Below are 23,771 nucleotides of genomic sequence, written 5' to 3'. Positions count from 1 at the left end.
GTATGAACCTGAAGAGAAAGAAATGTTTTATGCCGAGACGGACTCATAAGTTGGCCAGTGTACTCTACGGAACGCATATGTTATCTAGGTTAACTTCGATGCGGTCACTGACACCGATAGTGCTGGCTATGAAGCATATGGTTCCCCCATGACTCTAGAACCAGGTACATTGAATACTCTCTCTCGTATTCCGCAAGGTCCAGATGGCTGATGATTGGTGGTTACTGGGCCCAGAGGCTCGAGCTGCACCAGTGGAATTGGTATAACAATACCGGAGGAATGGCAAAGGAGATCGAACACATACTTGTTTGTGCTTGTTAAGGGCCATTTACACGATCAAACTGTTTGTCAAACAAATGTTTGAAGTGATGTTTGACCGTGTGAATGGGGTATTTGGTCGTCAAACACGTTTGTCGAATGTGTTTGACAACCAAATACCCCATTCACACGGTCAAACATCACTTCAAACACTTGTTTGACAAACCGGGTTTGTCAAACCGTTTGACCGTCTAAATGCCCCTTTAGAGGATTCTGCAGAGTTTACCGGAGTGCTGAATTCTTTGGAATCGATCATGGATTTGTGGCTGCGATGCTCAAGTTGTGTGTTGGGTACTAAAGCAGTACCGTAGTTCTTAAACTTTTGATGACTCCAGATCCCCCGATAGATTGCACAACCCGCTTCACTTGACTGTCGAAATGACCATCACCATTCCTATTAATTGGCAGTATGACTTCCAAATATGTTCATAGCTTGGATTTACTGTACTATAGATATGGATAGCTAGGAATAGAACATGAAATAAAATCATAAACATTGGTAACTTTAACATATTTAATTGCAAAAAAAAAAAAAAGAGAAATGACAAATATACAAACAGCTACAACTAAACAGCTTTCATTAGTTTAATGTTTATCCCCTGTATTTTGCAATCACACTTAAACTATTTCCTAACCTTGTTTATATCTAACGCAGTTAAGTGTTAATTTGTGATAAAGTTTATGATATACATTTTATGAAATTAATACAAATACCCAGAAATCGAGTCTCGTAGTCCTAGCATTAGGTTCCCATAACTCCAAGGCTTAAATATACTCTTGGTACCCGTGTCCTAGAGAATCCAGAGATGTCCTCCACTTATGAACTTCTATTACATACACGCCTTTCTCCCTTCGAAAGACTACGTCTATTCCATCGGCATTTTCTGTCTTTTAGAAGAGAAGGTAAGGAAAGGGAAGGGAAGGGAAGGGAAGGGGGAGGGAAGGGGAGGGAAGGAAAGGAAAGGGGAGGGAAGGGAAGGGGAAGGGAAGGGTAAAAAGCTCGATTACAATAGCTTCCCGGAATTCGAATATTGTTTCGATTCAGTCTCATTATCAATAATTAGGGTCGCACAACGATAAGAAAACATAAGGAAAAATAGCAAAATATTTGAAACTTTTATAACACACACACACACACACACACACACACACACACACACACACACACACACACACACACACACACACACATATATATATATATATATATATATATACAGTATATATATATATATATATATATGCTGAGACATTCGGAAAGATTGACGTAAGCAGAATAGGAAACACATGAGTCTTAGTCTTGAGTTTATTCCTGACAAGTTTCGCAGGTATGCTTAAAAAAAAACATACTTGCAAAACTAGTCAGGAATAAACTCAAGACTAAGACTATCCTGTGTTTCCTACTCCGCTTACGTCATATATATATATATATATATATATATATATATATATATATATATATATATATATATATATGTATACAAAGAGTGGGGTAAAAATGAGGGAGTAAGGAGGATAGCGGGAGTGGACAGGAAGTTGTCAGATAGGTATGATGTGGATGCGCAGTTCTTTCTTCTTCTTTTTTTTTTAGGGAAGGGGGGGGGCAAGACCAGCCTGGACCCGGTGTCGAATCTTCTCGAAGACCTTCGCGTAAGTTTCTTGCCTCTTCGGCCGTGAAATCACCTTCGAATCCCTTGGAATGGAACTTCTTGTTTCCATGGCAGAAACATCCTGGAACTTTGTTTAGTCGTTCGCATGTCTCTTGTGAGGAATTTGTTAATTTTGCATCAGGTTGCTTAAGTCTAAAAACTTATTATTTTATTTTTGTTCTGCTGGTTTGATTTTCACTCCCTGTGCAGGGTATTTGGTATTTAGTTTTCCCCTGTGCAAGGTATTTGGTATTTAGTTTTCCCCTGTGCAAGATATTTGGTATTTAGTTTTTTCCCAATGTTCGTGTTGATTTATTCCTTGCTTTGCAATGTGCTTTGTATTCCACTTGAGCTCTTCTCAACCGGAAGTCCTCATTCTCAAACTTCTTCTCTCTATTGAATCTTGCTCAACATTTTGTCATCCATTTTGACTTTCGTAGCTGTTCACTGTTTACACTAGATTGCACTGGAACGCAGGCTTCGGTTGTTTAATTATATTTTAGGTCTGCAGCGCTGCCTGAGCTCGCTGGATCGTCGCCCCGGCACCTCTTCAAGTGGGTAATGGCCGGAGGGGTGAGAAGAGGGAGAGAAGAGGAGAGCATGACGGTTGGTTGGTGGCAGCAGGAAGATATTAGTATTACATTACTGTTAAGTTTGAAGTAGGGAGGGAGTGGGAGTACGGTGAGGAGGAGAGTGAGTTAGCGACTTCGCCGTTATTGGCGAGCTTAGAACTGAACTGTAAATGTGGCCGAAATTTATACACATACCGCGTGGGTCACTCGTGGTGCGTAATTAGGGATAATTACATTGGGTTGGGTTAGGTCGGGACACTCTGTCACAGGCAGTGTACTCAGGTCGTACCGCGTCCTTTCTGATGCCACTATGCCTAGATCCTTCTCTTTTGTTGATTTGTTTAGTACTGAACCCCTAAGTCGGTAGTCCGCCTGCTGATTCCTGTGGCCAATATGCATCGATTTGCATTTGTCTGTACTAAATGTTAGCAGCCATTTGTCACTTCATGTATCCAGGCGCTCCATATCCCTCCGCAGTGCCTCGATATCTTCTTCCAATAAAATGGTCTTGTAGATTTTCTCATCATCCCCAAATAGACTTAATGAGGACTCCAGATTGTTGACCAGGTCATTGATGTACACCAGGAAGAGACAAGACCCCAACACACTACCTTGGGGAACACCGCTCATGACTGGTAGTCATCATGATATTGAGCCTCAGATTACTTGATGCATTCTCCCCGACAGGAAACATTTAACCCACTGGAGCAATCTATCTTCAATTCCTGTTGCTTGTAATTTGATCAATAACCTCCCATGTGGCACCCTGTCAAACGCTTTCTCACAATCTAAACAAATGACGTCAACACTCTGCCCACTGTCGACAGCATTAATAAGATCGTCCAAGTAGCACAGCATGTTGGTGACACAGCTCATCTTTTCCCTGAACCCATGCTGCGTACCCGTTTATCAAGTTGTTATCGTTCAGGTGTTTAACAATTACTTCCCGAATGATACTCTCCAACAGCTTTACCACGATATTTGTCAGTGATACAGGACGGTAATTGATTGGGTCAACTCTGCTGCCTTTCTTGTGTATGGGAGAGATGTTCGCCATTTTCCAATCACTGGGGACCACGCCAGAGTCAATGGAGGACTGGAATAGGTCAAGGATTGGTTCCCAAAGTATATCTGAGCATACCCTGAGGACTACAGGTGATATATTGTCAGGCCCCGGTGACTTGTCCCCCTTGAGTTCCTGTAATCGGTTCTCCAAAACCTCTTTAGTTACTATAGCATTGGTAACCTTGGGACCCCTGGAAGAAGAGTTCTGGAGCTGGTGGTGGTAGGTTCATATCCTCTCTCACAAAAAAAAAAAAAAAAAAAAAAAAAAAAAAAAAAAAAAAAAATTATTGAATGCCCAGTTCATTACCCTTGCTATCTCCTGGTCATTGTCCGTTATCTTTCCATTGGTGGTTCTTATTTTATTGATTTTCTCTTTAGCACTAGTCCTAGAACAAACGTATGCCCAGAAGTGTTTAGCAATATTACAGGAGTCCAAGACCACTTTCTTCTCATAGTCGCACTTCGCCCTTCTTCTCTTGTCACAAGGTTTCCTCCAAGAACTGTACAGCTCCTGATGTGTCGTGGTCTTCCTCTCCCTGTATTACTTCCAAGCATCCTGTTTCTTCTTAATCAATTTTGTCAATCGTTGGTTTATCCATTTGGGTTTGGTGTCTCCTCTCCTGTTCTTGTAGAGTGGTATACATTTGTTAACAACTTCCCTGTAGATTTCCGAGAATATGTCCCACTTTTCACTTGTCGCTTTGTTCTCCAGTAGTTCCTCCCAAAGAATTCCGGAAAATAGTGTTCTCATTCTGTTTTTATCCGTCTTGTGGTAATTAAGTCTTTAGGGTTCTCTCTTCTTGTCCCTGGGTATATGTTCTGTCAGTAACAGAAATATAATGACAGTATGTTTACTTTTCCAAAGTGAGGGGCAGATACTAAATATCATGTCGAGTCTTGATGGGTTATCCAACTCTCTCATATGTGTCCACTCCCGTACATTTTGTGTCCAAAAATGGTCACTTACTGCCTCCAGGAAGTTATTTGCTTGACCATACTCTTGAGAACCACCCACCACCCTACTTTCCTCCCATATAATATTTCCATAATTAAAGTCACCACGTACCAATAACTGCATATCTTTGGTACAGTTTTCACTTAATCTAAGCATATCACAGGTGAGATTATTGTTACGGGCAGGGGAGGAAGGGGGTCTATAAATATTACCTAATATTAAGTTCTTTCCTCCTCTATTTTTAACTTCACACCAAAATGCCTCTTGCGCACTGTGTTCAACAGGATTAGTTATTCTTGGATCATCTACAATGAGTGGTTTCTTTACCAAGATTGTTACTCCTCCCCCTGGCGAATTTAGTGTAACTCTATCCTTTCTCACTACATTATATCTATTTGTATTATAGAGATTCATACTTAACATATCGGGGCTGGTTTTAGTTTCTGTCAGGAAAACGATATATGGGTTTTCCCTAGGCAATAGTTCTTCTAATTCCGTAACTTTGTTATTTACACCATCTAAAGCAGTGGTTCTTAACCTGTGGGGAATTCCCCACTGGTGGGGAATGGCGGAGTTGCCAAGTGGGGAATGACCGGTTGGACAGAAGAACCACTGTCTTTTTTTTTTAATCGATGTGTTTTTGTTTCTTTTTGTTTGTTTCTGGTGTCTTCTTGTTGTCACATTTCGTGAATTTGTTTCCACCCACAAATAATCGATGGGGCTTCAAAATTTAATACATCACATCCAAATGTTGACTTACTTTACAAATCAGTAAATCACAACCATTTACAGACTGTTTTAATAACAAAAACAACCAATATATGAGGTATTGTAAGTCATGTTTGGGTAAAAGTGACAACACTGTATATTTACGTACTAAACACTGCATGGGTTAGAATCGAATTTGTCAAAGACTGATGCTGTGGTGGGAAATGGAGAGTTGGCTCACTAAAAAGTGGAGAATTGGAGAAAAAAGGTTAAGAACCCCTGATCTAAAGCATTCGAGGATCTGGTGTGACCGATTCTTTGAGTGTTTACCTGTATTTCCTCTGGCGAAATGATTTTCGCCTTGTGTTCCTCTTCAACACTTTTCTAACCTCCTTTTTACTAAAATCTATTATCCCCTCGTAAGCATCCTCCTCTTCTTCGTTGTTTCTCTTTACAGCCAAGGCAAGTAGTCTCTTTCATCCCTTTCCTTCTCTGACCTGTCTCTGAGAATTCGTACTTGATTAACTACCGGGTCATTTATGCATCTATTTATGTATTTTATTTGTTATTTACATTATAATATCTTTTTATTTACTGATTTATTATTATTATGATTTTTTCGCACCCGACCTAGATATGGACCAAAAGGTCTCCTGTCGGCATGCTCCGCCTTTGTAATCCCTCTAGATGTTCGGTGTAGCCCTACCACTCTTCTTACATTTTCAGGCATTCCGAAACGTGCCCCCAAGGAGTCTTGATTTTCCAGTCTCACCTGATGAATTTTTACCACCATATATCCTAGTCGTATTTTCGATGTTACAACTGACCCTCTCCAGCTTCATGTGTTGTGAAAAAATATTATTTACAAACTGCAAGTCTCAAGCCTTACCATCCAGGTCATGTTTGTCTAGGACACCAGCTAAGAGGAGATTACCCTGAACTCCTTGTCCTTTTCTTCTTCTTTTGTTATTTTGATCTCCACTTTCATATTATCCTTGTCAGATAAGTCTAAATATAATCTGTTATTGGCCTCTAATTTATCTAACCGAGCCATATTTTCCTTAATTGTATGTGTATTAGTATCTACTTGCTCCTTCAAAGGCCTCAAACTATTAGTTAAATGACTAGCAATTTCATCACAATTTCGTACTGTGCAAAAGAACTTGTCCCGATGTCCAAGTTTCTCCCAGACTTTGGCCATGGCATCAGAAAATTTCTCACATTTGAAATATACCAAAAATTTGCAAAAGTCAAACTGTATACCATTATCTACATATTAATTACAACGACCACACAACTCCGATTTCTTCCTCTCCGCTCCTTAGTTTTATGCTAGATGCCGGTGTCACCATGCTTTATTAACCTCAGCCTATTTATAACAATTCCTTACGAACAGACACCAGACTTACTGGCATAACAGAACCGACAAGCCTTACTTGTAATCCCCACTTATCTTTAGATTAGGTAATCAAAGTGTCCTTTCCACAGCTGGGCCGGAAAATTTAGAGCAAAAGTCGAGATGGCACCATACACATCCGTCCGCCATCACCTTTCACTTGACCAGTACCACTTCTTTTAGTATATATTTTTTCTTTCGCCTCTGTGATAGGGGGAAGAAAGAATTCTGCCACCGTGTTTCCCATACGAGTCGTAAAAGGCGACGAAATGAGACGAAGTGATACGACTGTATCCTGCGCTCTGTAAAACTATGCTACGAGAAGTCAAGGCATAAGAGGGTCTGGGAGATTTCCCACCAGAACCCTTAAATTTGGGTAATTAAAAAAATTGGTACTCTGTGGTACTCATTTCTATTCATTTATTCATTCATCCTTTATATATATATATATATATATATATATATATATATATATATATATATATATATATATATATATATATATATATACTTGGAAAAAGAAACTGACGAAGCAGAGCGCTTTCGTATATTACATCTACAGTGCACTTTTTGCACTGAAGATGTAATTTACGAAAGCGCTCTGCTTCGCTAGTTTCTTTTTCCAAGTGGTCTACTTTGCATATATATATATATATATATATATATATATATATATATATATATATATACATATATATATATATATATATACATACATATTTAGGATGAGGTCTAAAACGAATGGATTAATACCACCACGAGTTCTGGTAAAATCCATTACACGTAAATGGAGGTAGGCATCCAGACAAGTTCTATAAAATTTGGCTTCTTCACTTTCATTTCCTCAGACAAGTTCTATAGAATTTGGCTTATTCACTTCCATTTCCTCTGACATCACATATTTAACGAGTATTTCCCAGTACATCTATTTGATTCTTCCTGATTTCTATTAAACAAAGTTTCACGGATAATTCCTGACATGGGTTTAGCTTACATAATGCTCTCAAGAAAAATTGAAAAAATGGCAAGTGGATGAGATCCCTAAAATTAATAAATTTCCAATATTTAAGATGATAAATTCCAGAATCGCAGTATATTTTCGAAAAACTGCGTTTTTATTCCGATTTATGAGTTATCTGGGATCATCGAGCAAAAGTAGTCACGGTTCCCATAAACCTGGTACCTTTTCACAGAATAACGCCAAACGCCTTTATTCAGTTGAAAGCAGAACCCTATCCAACATGAAAGGTACCATTCGAATTTAGTTAGATAAATATTTAACATATTGTAACTGTCCTCAATGAAAACACCATCTTATCTGTTCAATTATGTTTTTTCTTTATCCATTTCAGTATTCATGCATTCACCCGTGCACATGTCCTTAATTTCAACGGAAACGCATGTCAACACTGCTCTTCCAATCACGCTATGTAACTAAGTAGTAAGTGGAAGTACAACAAACGTAATAGAGGTATCCTTAGCCCTTCCCTCTTTCTTAAGTTCAAAGACTGACGTAATTTTTAAATGAGAAAATTATTATGAACATGATAATGTAATCGTTATCCAAATTACCTGGCTACTGTGAATCAAGAAAGTATGAAGTGACACGACGACAATGCACTGATTACTGAGGGTTGGATTGGGTTAGATTTATTGGCAGTAAAATACACATATATTGAAATTGCAAGGATAGCACAATAATGCATATTCAACTTATTTCCAATGTGGTCCTCATAAAAACAAAGTTGGCAACAAGTAAGATAGACATCGGCAATGTGTCATCCATATAAAATAAAATCTAGATACATTTGAACAGTTATTTTCTGTTATATAACTAAAAACAGAAAATGTTAATCATATTCCTTAAAAATAACTCATTATGTAAAAGAATAATATTGACACTAGAGGTATTAAACAAAATAAATAGTGATAATAATTATAAATAATAATAAAATAATAGAACAGTTATACTGATATATAAATAATCTAGATACAATTGAACAAATAGTTATATAACTAAAAACAGAAAATTTTAATCATGATATTACTTAAAAATACCTCATTATGTAAAAGAATAATATTGACACTAGAGGAATTAAACAAAATATAGTAATAATAATTATAATAAATAATGATAAAATAATACAACAATTATACTGATATATGAATAATACTTATAGTAATAACATAATAAAGCTAGCACATGTTGGATATTTCCGAAAAACTACATTGGCTGTGTATAACTGTGGTCAGTGAATAAAATATATTACTCTGCATACACTATTTGCTCACTTTTTAGCCCACCTGACTATATACACAATAAGTGCGACTCAACACGAGAATGGCTTTTCCTGTTGCACAATGTTGCAACGCGTAATGATTCTACTAATTTTATCCTCCTTGAATTGACTCACCCCGCTTATATTCTCGTGTAATATGTATTTATTTATTATCTAACATACTAGCTTTACTCTTGGGCATACTCTGATATTAAATGACAGTAGCAGTCAGTGATTAATTTAAAAAAGAATAATTACTCTGACATTCAATTCAGAGCTCCCGCTACGATTAGTCTGTTTACATGCAACTAGTATAAGGAGTATGAGAAGACATGAGATCGCATTCTTCAGTTTTTCCGAGTGGTGTTGAATGAGTTTTAGTAAGAGGTTTGAATACCTTTTAAAGCATTAGATCTTTATTATGGTCTTGGTCGGAGATTCGCTATGTACTACTTTTACATACTTTTATCACTTATCATTGTGTCAAGTGATTTTCGTCTGTGAGGTAGATTGAGAGGTTAGAAAGATAAAATTCATGTTGTGATAAACCGATGGAGGATGGCTCAGAATCAACGTATAGTTGGATATTCACCCCAATCCAACTTTGATGGACAGGTAAGAGATATGAGAAAAAGAAAAGGATGAGATGAATAACTAGGAAATGACACTTGCGGAAGAATGAGACAGGCAGGAGCTTACGCTGACTCGTCTCTGTAACTTGTGACATTCATAATATTACACGTTTGCATACTTCTCATGTAATTGCGACCAGCAATTCAAGCGCAATATGGATTTTTGCGTCTATGAAAAGAGTTATCCATCAATTATCTGTAGAAACGGAAACCCTTTGGATTATTGTGACAAGGAGGGATGTAATGTAGGAAGGGTGAGACAAATCTAGGATTGCATATTGAAAGGGGTACGTATGTTACAGGAATTGGAAGGTTATCATCAAACTTAGTGGGAATGATAAAGATAGTGTTATGACCAGGTAATGTGAGACAACCTGCTAAATTAATTTTGTTGAAGCGTAGAAAATGTTAGAATTTTTACCTATTTTCATTATTAATGGGTTGAATCTTAGAAATAAAGTGATTTGGCTGAAGTAAAAGTTTGAATACAAGAAGTTTTGTAAAAATTTTCTAAAGTGAAATCTGGCCAAATGGTTCTCCCCGCTCAATATTCTGGAACTGTGTTTGCATGAACAAATCTCTTGCAGTGTTATTAGATGTGTAAGCAGGAAATTTGTTTTTATCTTTATTTTCATTTTGGAAGGAGAACATTAAGTAGTGATACGTAGAAATAGGAAACTATAGGACCATAACTGAAATATGCTAGTAGGAATCTAGAGAATTGTAAATTAATTAGATAATTCTTGTGACCTTGAAAAGCTATAATTTTCAGTAACATCACAATTCTTAATTACTAGGCACAGCATATGTCGTGGGATGATTTCTTTCTCTTATCATTGTCAGCACAAAGACCTTGGTGTAGAGATTTTCGAGTTTTGGAATGATATATGTAAAGAAGTGACTAGGTTTATTTGAGTGATTAGCCATTGTCACTTTTGTGGTGAATGAACGTGTCTTGTTGAGTTTCATAGATCTGTTTTAGCTAGAGGACAATTTTAGATTTTGATCTCTCAATTTTTTAGCATTCATATTTTGTTTGGACATTCTAATTGGAGCATTTTTAGCATCTTTATGTTATTTATTATTATTTTTTATTTCTTAATACGTTTTTATTTGTGAATTTAAAATTTCTATGTGTTACTTGTGAATGTGTAGAGAGGATTAGTGAAATGAAAATTGTGAAGATCATATGGGTGAAAAGTAGATGAAAGAAATGAACGAGATAGTACAAATAGTGTTGGATCTGGATAGGCAAGTAAGGAAGATGAAAAGGGTGGAACCAGGACCAAAGGCAAACCAGGACCAAAAGCAAACAGTTTGGAAAAGAAAAGTGTAAGAAATATGATGTAGTGGTTGAAGATAATTGTAATGGAGTTCAATGTGAGATATATTTGGTTCCATATTGGGTATGAAAATACCTAGAAAACTTATGAATTTATAATGGAAAAGGAAGCTAAGTTGATGCTGCAGCTATTTTAAAAGAGGCTCTAAAATTTACTCAAATGCATAAGTAAATTAGAAAGAAACATCAGTCTGACAAAGTGATGAGGCAAGGAAATTTAGACCGTGTTTAAGTGAAGAATTGTGTGAAGGGCAAGTGAAATTCAAAATAATTGAAAAATAGATTAAGTAATCAAGAGGCAATTGTAATTGTTATTTCGAACTATGTGTTCTTTTCATTATCTGCATTTCATATATATTGATTCATTGCCAAATAAACATTATTATTATTAGTTGAGGCCAAAGAAACAAGAACACCATATTGAAGTGACGAGTTGTGTGGAGGGCAAGTGAAATGCAAAAGAATTGAAAAATAGAGTAAGTAATCGAGAGCCCAGGGTAGTTGAGGCCAAAGAAATAAGAACACCGTAGAAAGTAAGGACTTTGATGATAGACTGAGGTCCTTAGAGGCAGTGATATGAAGGAAAACTGGTGTTATGTGTTAAGCTAATAGAAAGACAAGGTGGTCAAGGAATTTGTAAGAAGGATAACACAGCAAAGGAGACTGCCATAAGTGATTTGTTCCTCATATCTAAATGAACAGCAAGGGTGATGGGAAAATGAGATGAAATATAGTGTATTTGAATCTACCTCTGAGAAAAATAGTGAAAGGATGGAATATGATACAGAGTTTGTGAAAAAGTTTGATACAAGCATATGGTTGAGGATATTGTCAAAAAGATCCTTCATATATTTAGGATGGGGAAGCCATTAATTGGCTAGACTAGGTCTACACAACAGAATCTGTTGGACAATAGTGTGAAGAAGGTCATATTCTAAAACGTATAATTTCATGGTCATACAGTGGATGACAAAATGAGAATTTCTCTCGACCTCATTAAAAAAGAGATAAGAGCATGAGACAGCTGTGTAGAATGAGGCAGAAAACTTGTACATTGCAGGGAGAGGTAGGGCCACCATGGAGAAGAAGAAAGCCAAGTTGCTTTACAACCCAACTGAGCACAGGACTCCAGAAGCATAAAACAGGACCACAGTAGATTGAAAATCAAGGAAAGCAACGTGGGATCACACTAGCAGAAAGTGAGAAGTGAGTCACGAGAAAGTCCTGATATCTGATGAAAAAATTGACCCATAATGTGTGTAGTAAGTGTGAAAGCACAGGACAGAGTACAAAGTGTTATAAGGGTGTGTTCATGTCAGTAATGAGGACACAGTTAGGGCAAAAGCCAAGTTGAAGTATACAGGAAGGCCAAAGGAAATGGAAAATTCACCACATATCACTCTACTGGAGATGAAGCCCAGAAATATCATAGGTACAAAAAAATCACAACAGGTGTTTTGGATGGATGTGAGGATGTTGAGCAAAACCTGTACAGTGAAGCAGTAAGAGAATTTATTATCAATATCAAGAAAATATAAAGTTCGACATAAAGAATTGGAGACTAAATACTGTTAGTGTTGAAGTTGTATACTTTGGTGTAAAATTACTTTTAATAACCTTGACATTCAGAAGGCCCAACAGTGACATTGGAAATAACAAGTTTGCTTCAAATGATGCTGGAAGAACAGACTGAGAGAAGACCTTAAGGAGAAACAGCTGGAGGAGGAGCAAGTGATGGACGGAAACCAGTGGAAACGACTAGCGAGGAACAGCGACCCCATATGAAAGTGGGAAATGTCAACAGGAAAAGAAAAAGAAGAATGTGAATTATTCTTGGGATATTTAAGCCTTCCTCATGCTGGTGGTATAATCGGAAGTGTACTAGTTTTGCATTTGCTTATTTGTGGGTTCGAATCCTGCATGCCTCTTGATTCCCAGCAGTTACTGTTAACTGGTGCAACAGTGCATAGGGCAAGTCTGATGGCTTCAGTGATAGCTACACACCATGTGTAAACTCTTCACCTTCTTTATGAGGTGGAGTAACTGTACATTGGAAACATAAGCAACAAGTTCAACACTATTCATTATGATTTAAGAAGATGCAAGATTGTTTTCTCATCCAATGTATTCACACCCATTAGGACCAGAGGTGGTGCAACAGGCAAAACCCGTGATCTAATATTTTGCAATGGAAAATTAGTGGCAGAGATATCTATTTGCTATAGATAATCATGGTTGAATTTCTTTTGGTGTTAATATCCAGAAACTGGAGGATAAAGATGAAAGGCAGGTCTACGTGTATGAAAGTTAGACTATCGCTTAATAGGGGGAAAAAAAGGTTTGATCAGTCGATCAATTTCTTGCCCCTGGTGTCTCTGCCAGAAAACCTGTAGCCTTCAGATAAAAGGCAATAGCCAACAGGTGGGAACATCAATCATTCAGGGATATATTGTGTTTTTTGGGTATTGTTAGTGTGGGGGATTGTAGTACAGTGAATCCCTAATATTCACGAGGGATAGGTTCCAAGACCCCTCACAAATAGCAAAAAATCGCAGATAATGGATGTGCCCCTTGAAATGCCTTAGAACACACTTTTTAATAGTACAAGCCTTGTTTTAATGCTTTTATATTGTTGTGTGATGTAAATAATTGTTAATACAGTGGTACCTTGACATATGAGTGCCCCAACTTATGAGATTTTCGAGATACAAGTTGTCACTCATTCAGTTTTTTTTTTTTGCTTTGAATTGTGATCCAAGATTTGAGGTATGACCCGCTGCAAGTTGGCATAGTGAACACCACACCCACCCAGCATCTACAGCTAATGCTTGCAGTCCACTTGTTTACATCCCTGAGAATGCGTCTGTGATAAGATGTGCTCATGTTTTGTGCTTATTGTTCATTTATTTGATCAAATTTCTTTTTATAACCATGGGTCTTAAGAAAGTGAGTGAAAAGAACAGTGCTGAGAAGAAGAAGAGGATGATGTTCATTGAATTACAGTGTGAAATTATTGAAAAACATGAGCGTGGTGAACGAGTAATAGACTTGGCAAGGCAGTACGAGCATAGTGCCTCTACAATATGTACCATACTAAAGTAGAAGGAGTTGATAAAGGCAGTAATGCCAGCCAAGGCATTAAAATAATTTCTAAGCTCCGGACCTCTGTCCATGAAAAGATGGCAAATCTGCTGTTGGTGTGGCTAACGGAGAAGCAGCTTGCAGGAGATACCATGACAGAGGCTGTTTTCTGTGGGAAGGCCAGAGCTATTTATGCTGATTTGCTGTAGCAGATCCAAAATACTTCAGTGGATGAGGCACCAGAAGAGTCACTTAAAGCCAGTTGGGGTTGGTTTGACAATTTTAGAAAAAGGACTGGCATGGTGAAGTAGCAAGTTTGGATGCAAAAGTAGCTAAGGCTTACTGCAAAACTTTTGGTGAACTGAAAGCAACCAAAGGATACATCTCTCAGTAAGTCTTCAGTTGTGATGAGACAGGGCTCTTCTGGAAGAAGATGCCAAAGAAAACTTAAATAATGGCAGAGGAGAAGAAGATGCCAGGCCACAAACCCATGAAGGATAGGTTGACTTGCACTGTGCACCAGTGCGAGTAGTGACTGTAAGATCAAGTCACTGCATGTTTATCATTCAGAAAACCCCAGAGCCTTTAAGTCACATACGATTATTAAAGAAAAACTACAGGTTATGCGGAGTGCAAGCCACCAGACATTTCTTTGTGGAGTGGGTAAACCTGATCTTTGGTCTTTCCGTTAAGAAGTACCTCCAGGAAAATAACCTATGCAAGCCCTTCTTGTCCTTGACAATGCTCCTGCTCACCCACCAAGCCTGGAAGACAACATCCTTGAAGAGTTCAAGTTTATTAAAGCTCTTTACCTTCCACCCAACACCACCCCTATCCTGCAGCCCATGGGCCAGCAGGTGATTTCTAACTTCAAAAAGTTCTACACCAAGTACCTGTTCCACTGCTGTTTTGATGTCAGGGAGAACACAAAAAACCTAACCCTTCAAGAGTTCTGGAAGGACCACAAGAACATTGTGATATGCCTCAAAATTAATGATATGACCTGGCAGAGTGTTACAACGAGGACCTTGACCTCTGCATGGAAGAAGCTGTGGCCTGAGGTTGTGACCGAATAGGACTTCAAAGGATTCCAACCCAAACCTGAAGTGCCAGTGGAGGAGGAGATTGTGTCCTGTGGAAAGACCTTGGGCCTGGAGGTGGATGAAAGAGATGTGAATGAGCTCGTTGAGGAGCACTCCAAAGAATTAACAATGGAGGAGTTATGGAGCTATAAGAGTAGCAGCATATGAAAGTTTTGAGTGAAATGGATTCCGAGGAGGAGCCAGAGGAGAAGAATGTTATCTCTACAAGTGAGATAGAGGAAATGGTGGGAATATGGGAGAGACTTTCACAGTTCATTGAAAGGAAGCACCCAGAAAAAGTTGGAAATGGTCATGCATTAGAGCTATTTAATGACACTTGCCTAACTCATTTCCGAAACATTCTGGAAGGAGAAAACAAATTTCCTTGGACAATTTTTTCTTGAAATAGCCTGCAGGTGTAAATGAGGAAAGTGTAGCGAAAAAGGCAAAAACCAGTGAAGAAAATTAAGTTAAGCAAAATTAAAAAATATACTGTATTGTAGCGATTAAGTTCAGGGATAAAGTGTAGCATTAAGTGTAATGAGCAAGTGAACGAAAGTGACCAAAAGAACATGAAACAAAGTGCCTCTGACCTCCTCCACTGCTCTCCTCCACCCTCCACCTTTGCCAGTACATATCTGATGTTAGCTCAAGTCGTCCGATATATCCAAGATAAATACACTTTCTAAAACCTGCTTATTTCTTTACATTATCTTTTATTATATGTTACATTCTCTTTTATTATGTTTCTGTGCAATATTATTTTATAAATACTTTTTCTTATCTAAAGACTAGTAGCAAAAAAATACTGGGGTGGCATTTTGAGCACTGGAATGGATTAATGGCATTTCACTTAATTTCAATGAGGAAAATTTATTTAATATACGTGCAAGTTGAGTTATGAGCTCAGTCACGGAACAAATTAAACTCATAAGTCAAGGCACCATTGTACTTAATTTTTGAAGTTATTTTTTAAATACAGTATTATAATAGATTTTAATTACATTATAGTCAAATAGACCTGTACTCACCAATAAAAGATTGAATCTTGTGCCTCAATTGGCTACTCTCAAGTTGCAAGCTAATAGCGTGACCAGAAACATTGATGCTGGAGATCCCACATCACATTATTATTATTTTTTTTTATTTTGATATTTAAATTAAGTATTAGCTTATATACTGTATATTGCTCTTTTGTCCATTTGTAATTAATAAATGTATTTAGAAATTAATGATTATTTTTAAGTTTTAAATTAGAAAAATAATTTTTTTAAGGTTTAAAGTACTAGCTCTGAGATGCATAGCACTCACACATAGGCGGGAAAAATTGGTAATATGCATTAGTTAGGTTAAATGAGAAAAGTTGTGGATATGCGGGGTCACAAATGGTGAGTCATCGATAGGGGGATCCACTGTATGAGGTGTTTTGTGTCTTTTGTGTGGTGGTTGCATCTGGGCCCAGTTTGCATCTGTGACCAGGCCTATTCTGTGTTAGTACTGTACTGTTTTAGTGTATCCTGAGGGAGCGAAGAGGGTGGAGGGGAGTGGAGTGTGACAGGGTTGGAATGGGTGGGAGTGGTTTCTGTGCCTTTGTTTTTTGGCTACCTCCCTTATAAGGGGAAAAAAGCCTTTGGTATATGTATGTTATTACTTGTAGTATTCCATTCTATAAAGCTTGTAAATTGCTTGTGTTCACATTGCTGATTGTTAGGAACTATGCTGTGGAGGTGTAGTTGAGGTGTTCTCTATCTTCTGTGTTGTTCGCTTCTGGGGTAGTTTGAATTTGTGGCCAGGCCTATTCTGTGTTGGATCATAATGCTAGATGGTGTCCAGTGTGTAGGTGTGTCAATGTGGTTCTTGTCAGGTGTGGGAGAGTTCTGTGGGGTGAAGGGCATGCGAGTAACCAAAGTATCTATCCATACATATCAAAGGTTTTTTCCCCTTATAAAGGAGGTAGCCAGGTCAAAAGGCATGTATTCACTCCCACCCATTTCATTTCCACTTATTCCACTCCCATCCACCACCCTTCCCTCCCTCTCATCTTAGCTCCTTGTAGATGATGGGTCCTCCTTGTATCCCGCCCATTGCCCTGGGTCAGAAGCAATGCAGCAAGACACAATACATCCACAGCAAGGCCATTTCGCTTAATTGGTGCCCCCCCCCTCTGTCCCTTCATGCAGAAAAAGAGAAGAGGGGAAGAAATCCCATTGGGTGGCATTAAAATATCATTAACACATAACCACACCTTACTCATCCCTCCCATCCTTGCATCACAGTATCATTCATACACAGCCATTCTCCACTCACCCTTATTCAAAGTGAGGCCTGGAGTTTTTGGTTTCTTTTCCAATTCAAGGGCTTGGCTATGTTTTCCTTGTGGGTATTTCTTGTATTTGTGGTGGGTTATCTGAGTGGGCAGTGTTGCTGGGGATTTCTGAGGAGAGGATTCCATTCTGTTATTTCTAAGCCATTGTTCTATTTTGTTTTGGTAAGTTTGGGTGTTCTTAGCAGCTTTTTTGTAGTTGTGCTGGATTATTATCATCAAGTCATCTGTGTAAGTGACTGGTTTGGTGTTATATTTTGGATCTTATGTTGGGAGATATCATGTCACTCATTTAGAGTTGGTAATTTAACTTTAGCCAGGTTCTAATAAAAAAAGAGAGAAGGAAAAAATATGTTGAACATACAGTATATCATTTACAAAAATTTATTACTAAGAACCTTATTTAATTAAATGTATGTGATTATAAGATATCAAATGATATATAAAAATTAGAACACAGTATCAACTAGTAAGAAAGAATCGGAGACTATTTGTTTCTTAATATTTCACCACACTTTTTATCTAGTATTTTCAATTAATACTTTTACTTTGAACTATTTTCTAATAAGATGCTTTAGTTTGTAGTGGAGAAAAAAACCCACACTTTTTATCTAGTATTTTCAATTAATACTTTTACATTGAACTATTTTCTAATAAGACACTTTAGTTTGTAGTGGAGAAGATAAGTTATTTACCTAGTTACTGGTGGTGATTGTGAAATAACAATCACTTGACTAGTCTTTTGTCAGGACATGGAGAGAGTTGACAAAGAACCAGCATCAGGAGAAATGGTAGATTCTATCAAGTTAGGAATGTTGTTGAATGTTGGCCAGGAACTAACATCTGGAGAGCCGATTGACTAGTCATTTGGATGTTGTCGAAGGTTCGCCAGGAGCCAACATCAGGAGAGCCTGTTGGCCTATTCTGTCAGGGATGTTCGAAGGTTGGCTGGGAGCCAACATCAGGAGAATCGGTTGACTCTATTCAGTTAGGGATGTTATTGAAGATTCGCCAGGAGCCAACATCAAGAGAGCTGATTGACTCTATTCTTCATCTCCGCCTCTTTCTTTTTACTTCCTCACTAACTACGTGTACCCTTCGGAACTGCTTATATTCTTGTGTGGGTATGATATCATTTAAGGAATTCGTCACATAGGTTCAAGTCTGTTCGCACATTCAAATCAAGGTTCATTTAGAATGTCACTCCTACTTCTTTCGCTTTCACACATCTACTAGATGAATCACATGGTTGGTTTTTGGCTAAATATATAAAACAAACCTCTCTATAAAGCCTGTGGTCTGGCAAGTTCAAAACATACTTCTCTACATTTGATATGTTAGTAACTATTCTACTTACAAGTATGTATTATGAAATAAAATCTAATGTGAATTATAATATTATTGTCATAATTGCTGGCTGAGCGGGTTAGGGCATCATTACTTGTGGTGAAGGTCGATGGGATGGTGGTTTGAATCCTGCCACCGACAAAGTTGAACCAAGGGCATGGTTCATTAAATTCCATGCTACAAAGCCCTCTTTGAGGGGCACCGTCCTAGCCTTCCAGTAGGGGGGAGTTTGTGACCTTAAACCATTCAAATAATCATGCAAAGTCATGACAGGAGATCACTAGTAAAAAGGAAGAATAACATAGGTGAGAGTACAGTTGAACCTCAAATAGTAAATCCATTCAACAAACAAATCAGTTAACAAAAAATTTTTGTGAAAGATTTTTATCTCTGTTAATGAATGATACTTTGGGGTATGAACATATGCATACACCTACACACACTGCTTATTGGTACCATTTGCAACTGCTAATCCAGCGGTACGTGTTCAATTTCAGCATAGGGTTAAAATAATTTGGGCATCGCTGCACTGTGAGCAGTCACTCCAACTCTCATGGGCAAAGAGTTGGGGTTATGTGTGTAAGGTCACAGCATTACCCATAGATCAGGCATATACGAACTCTAAGCTCTCATCTAGGAGGTTAATAGTTGTTGATCACTAGTCCAGCGTATGATCCAAGACCATGATGAATTACAATCCCACTGGCTCAGTAGTGTTTTGGCACATTTGCAGTGATTGTTTTGGTTGGCGAACATTTCAATTTGAAAATGCGCTCCCAGAAAGGATTAAGTTCATAATCTGAAGTTCCTTTGCATTGCTTTTAAGGGGATTTGTTTGTACAGCCTTTTGGTCCCAGAAATTTGATTGTTTAGTGTCACTCAGCACAATCTGTGAGCTAGGAGGTTTATTAGGTAGTTCATGTCATTGTGGGTGTCACTTTTTATTTTTATAGTAAATGTAGGAATTTTATTAATATGCCTTGTTTATGATTTTGGCTACTGTGGCTGTTCTTTATAGAGGTGCTTTCTTATTAAGTTCCTGCAGAACCTATTGGGTGATGATTGTGAGAAATGTGCTGGTAGAGTGGCCTCCTTGAGTCAATGTTGGTTTTGGGAGATTGATTATGTTTCTTTCTGTTTTTAGTCTTTCCATCAGCTTGGATACAATGGATAGTAATGCGATTGGTCTGTAGAATACTGGGTTTTCTTGTGGTTTGTTTGGTGTTGTTATAGGTATTATATGAACTTTTTCTCCCAATTTTCCATCCAGGAGTGGTTGATAGTATCAGTCAAGGCCTTAATTTCATTTGAACTGTTGTGTTTTTTGCAAAGTATCGATTTTGTCAAGGAAATTGTCGTAATTCATATGAGTTATGTATACCATGTTATGATTAACGGTTCCCTTTGATTAATTTTTCAGCTTCTGAAAAATGTTAGTAACTTTAGTGAATTACAAATTATTTTATATTTTGTCACCAGGTGGAGCCTACAAAACTTGTAAGGTTGTGCATCATTGGAGGCAGTGGTCTTGCAAAGAAGGACATATTTGGAGCAAGGTAATGTATAATATTGATTTTATAACTGGCTTTCAAAGGATGGTAGTGTCTTGCAAAGAAGGACATATTTGGAGCAAGGTAATGTATAATATTGATCTTATAACTGGCTTTCAAAGGATGGTTATGTTATACCTGTGTTTGGTGCCGATGGGAAGTTGTAGATACAGTGAGACCTCTCATTAACGGATGTTAATTAGCTATGTTTGTGGTGTTTTCACTTTGTTTTCGGTGTTTTGGAGTGGTTTTTGGGTGGCATAGTGATTGCACGCACTAAACAACAGCACCAAAAACACAGCGAAAACACCACAAACACAGCTAATTAAAGTCCGTTAATGAGAGGTTTCACTGTATGTGAATAGTATACTATTGGTGGAATTTTTTGTTGTACTGGATATTCACTTGAAGGTAGGGGATAGGGGTGAATGGAGAATGGCTGTGTATAGATGATATTTTGATGCAGCCCAAAGGGCTTTTCTTCCAATCTTCTCTCTTTTCTATGTCAGCAAGGAAGGGAGAGGGTGGGGGATGTGGGGGAGTGGGGAGTGGTTGTGTATGGATGATATTTTGACACAGCATGAAGGGATTTCTCCCTGTCTTCTCAATTCTCTGCATGAAGGGAAAGGAGAAGGGGGGGGTCTCTGTTAAGTGAAGTGGCCTTGCTGCATTGGTTCAGATCCGGGCAGTGGGCAGGAGACAGGGATGACCACTCATCCCAGAGGAGTTAAGATGAGAGGAAAACGAGGGTGGTGGGTGGGAATGTGTGTGTGCTTTGACTTGGCTATAAAAAGCCCATGGTATATAGATAGATGGATAGACTTAATTGTGAGGGTTGACTGGGTTTGAAGGTTCTTGTGTAGAAGTGTGTGCCTATCATTTTCACATGCTCTGTGGTAAAGATTTTTGTTTCTGAGAGACAGACAATGAAATATGCAAGTCATTTACCACAACAAAATGATGAACAATTTGTGAAATTGTGTGATAGGAAGACCTAAATAGTTTATGAAATATTAATGGCGATTAGGGAGGTCTTTTCAAAATCTCAGTAAGGGAGTGGAATGAATTTTATTATTCTTATATGAATAGAGGGGGAAGAAGGGGGTCGCTGAATTAATGAAGTGGCCTTGCTGTGGATGTGCTGTGTCTTGCGACACTGCTTCTGACCCAGGGCAGTGGACAAGATGCAGGGATGACCTGTCATCCAGGAGGGAGGGAAGAGGATAGAGGGAAGTGGAGTATGTAGGGGATGGAATGGGTGGAACTAGTTTCTCTGCCTTTGTCTTTTGGCTACCTCCTGTGTAAGGGGGGAAAAAAGCCTTTGGTGTATGTATGTATATGAATGATGGTTTTATTGCATGTGGATGACTGCAATGTTATATTTATATAATGCTGTTATTGGTAATATAATTCTGAATAGTTTAAAAAAAATTACAAGCTATTTCAATTCTCTTTCAGTGATCCTTATGTGAAGATTGAACTCATAAATATAAGCAATGTCGGTGGAGCAGATGATGTCATAGATTCTGTGCTTACTCGCACTAAAAAAAAGGTGAGACAGCCCAGAAGTAGGAGATGGGAAATGGTTAAAAGTTTTAATACAGTTTTTTGTATTGCCATAGGAGACAGCCAATTACCATCTATCATGCTGCTGCTGTTGTTGTTTTCTTCTTCTTCTTCTGCTTCTTCTTCACCTTCTTCTTCTTCTTCTTCTTCTTCTTCTTCTTCACCTTCTTTTTCTTCTTGTTTTCTTCTTTTTTTCATCATCTCCTCCTCCTCCTCCTCCTCCTCCTCCTCCTCCTCCTCCTCCTCCTCCTCCTCCTCCTCCTCCTCCTCCTCCTCCTCCTCCTCCTCCTCCTCCTCCTCCTCCTCCTCCTCCTCCTCCTCCTCCTCCTCCTCCTCCTCCTCCTCCTCCTCTCCTCTTCCTCCTCCTCTTTGTTTCATGGTTGTCTGAGGTGAGTATATAGCAGACAATTTTTGAGGAGTTATTGACATTTCTGTTTTGTGTCAGCCATTTTTTCCAACTGATGTTTATATATCAATATGGTTGTATGTACTTGACAGCAGTCATGTAGTTGTGGTGTTGCATCTATATTATATAATTTGGAGACCATTTTATTACATTTTTATGTCTACACATGAGCATTCCAGGTTGTATTTGAGTCTTTGCTGGTTGTCACAGATAATTTTGTTAGATTTTTCAGTTGTAGAATATCAATGTTTGATTGATTTTGGACTGAGAGTCTGTAATTTAAATACTGGTACTATGCTTGATAGTGAATTACGTGACCATTAAAGTCACCATTTCAGAGATGAAAGAATAATTTTCCCTTGGCTGCCCTGATTAGTGTAAATGTATGCACACACATACACATCCACAAATAATATAAATATATACTTATGCAGCCAGTCTGAAGTATCTTTATATAACCTTGTACTATTAACCATGTAGGTATAATATGAGTATCTTTAATTTTGACCACAACAATACAAAAATTCTTTCAGACACCCCTGTATGTACATATTGTTGTATATATGGGGTTTACTAAAACAGATTATTTGGTCTAATGAAAGCAATTTTTTATTTATTTCAGACCTTGAATCCAAGATGGGATGAAGAATTTATATTTAGGGTAAGTGTTTAGATGACTAAGAATGTTTGCAGTCGTTATTATTTTTGTCTTGTCTTCATCATAAAATTACTTGTTTTCATACAGTAATTATATATTTAAGGGGGAAGGCAGAGGATAGGGATGAGTAGAGGATGGTTGTGTATGGATGATATTTTGATGCAACCCAAAGGGATTTCTCTCCATCTTTTCTATTTTCTGAATGGGGGGAAGGGGGGAGGGTTGCCAAGTAAGTGAAGTGGCCCTGCTATAGATGTGCTGTGTCTTGCTGCACTGCTTCTGACCCAGGGCAGTGAGCGAGATGCAGGGATGACCCATCATCCAGGAGGAGCCAAGAAAAGAGGGAGGGAGGGGTGGTGAATGGGAGTGGAGTATGTGGGGATGAAATGGGTGGGAGTGGATTTATGCCTTTGATTTTGGCTACCTCCCTTGTAAGGGGGAAAAAGCCCTTGGTATATGTATGTATCTGTGTATGTATGTACTAGTGTTAGAAATTTGAATAATTTTTTATAAAGATTCTGAGAATACATAATAGAACAAGAACAAGTATGTTTATATTAGTGGGCAAATTCACTGATGTATTTCATATTAGCTGTTAGCCCAAAGGGATTCCTCCATGTTTTGAAGACAATTCAGACCCAAAACAACCAAATCTTGGGTACAAAAAGGTTATACAATGGAGCCCCACTAGGCACAAGACTTTCACCATGACTATTCAGTCTCTTCAAGAGTGATCTTCCAACTCCAGAACCAGAACTTAACACCAATGTCCTCTTATATGTAGATGACCTGACAATAATAACTCAGCAATTTTGCTCCTCTGCTTCACAGACATTTCAGAA

At 38.0% G+C, this 23,771-nt stretch overlaps 1 protein-coding gene across 1 annotated transcript in view; it reads left to right on the top strand.

Annotated features, from left to right (window-relative positions):
- The first annotated feature begins 9,280 nt into the window (after positions 1-9,280).
- Positions 9,281-23,771, top strand: part of Nedd4 (E3 ubiquitin-protein ligase Nedd4) — a 91,800-nt gene continuing 77,309 nt past the window's right edge. The window contains exons 1-4 of the mRNA XM_076213293.1: positions 9,281-9,557; positions 20,229-20,305; positions 21,758-21,851; positions 22,894-22,932. Coding sequence (XP_076069408.1) covers positions 9,501-9,557; positions 20,229-20,305; positions 21,758-21,851; positions 22,894-22,932 — 267 coding nt within the window. The 5' untranslated portion in view covers positions 9,281-9,500. The remainder of the gene's footprint in view (positions 9,558-20,228; positions 20,306-21,757; positions 21,852-22,893; positions 22,933-23,771) is intronic.

Source organism: Oratosquilla oratoria, chromosome 31 (assembly GCF_046742065.1).
Source record: "Oratosquilla oratoria isolate Oo_2021 chromosome 31, ASM4674206v1, whole genome shotgun sequence".
NCBI lineage: Eukaryota > Metazoa > Arthropoda > Malacostraca > Stomatopoda > Squillidae > Oratosquilla > Oratosquilla oratoria.
Note: the sequence above shows the minus strand (reverse complement) of the source record. Positions and strands in the feature narration are given on the sequence as shown.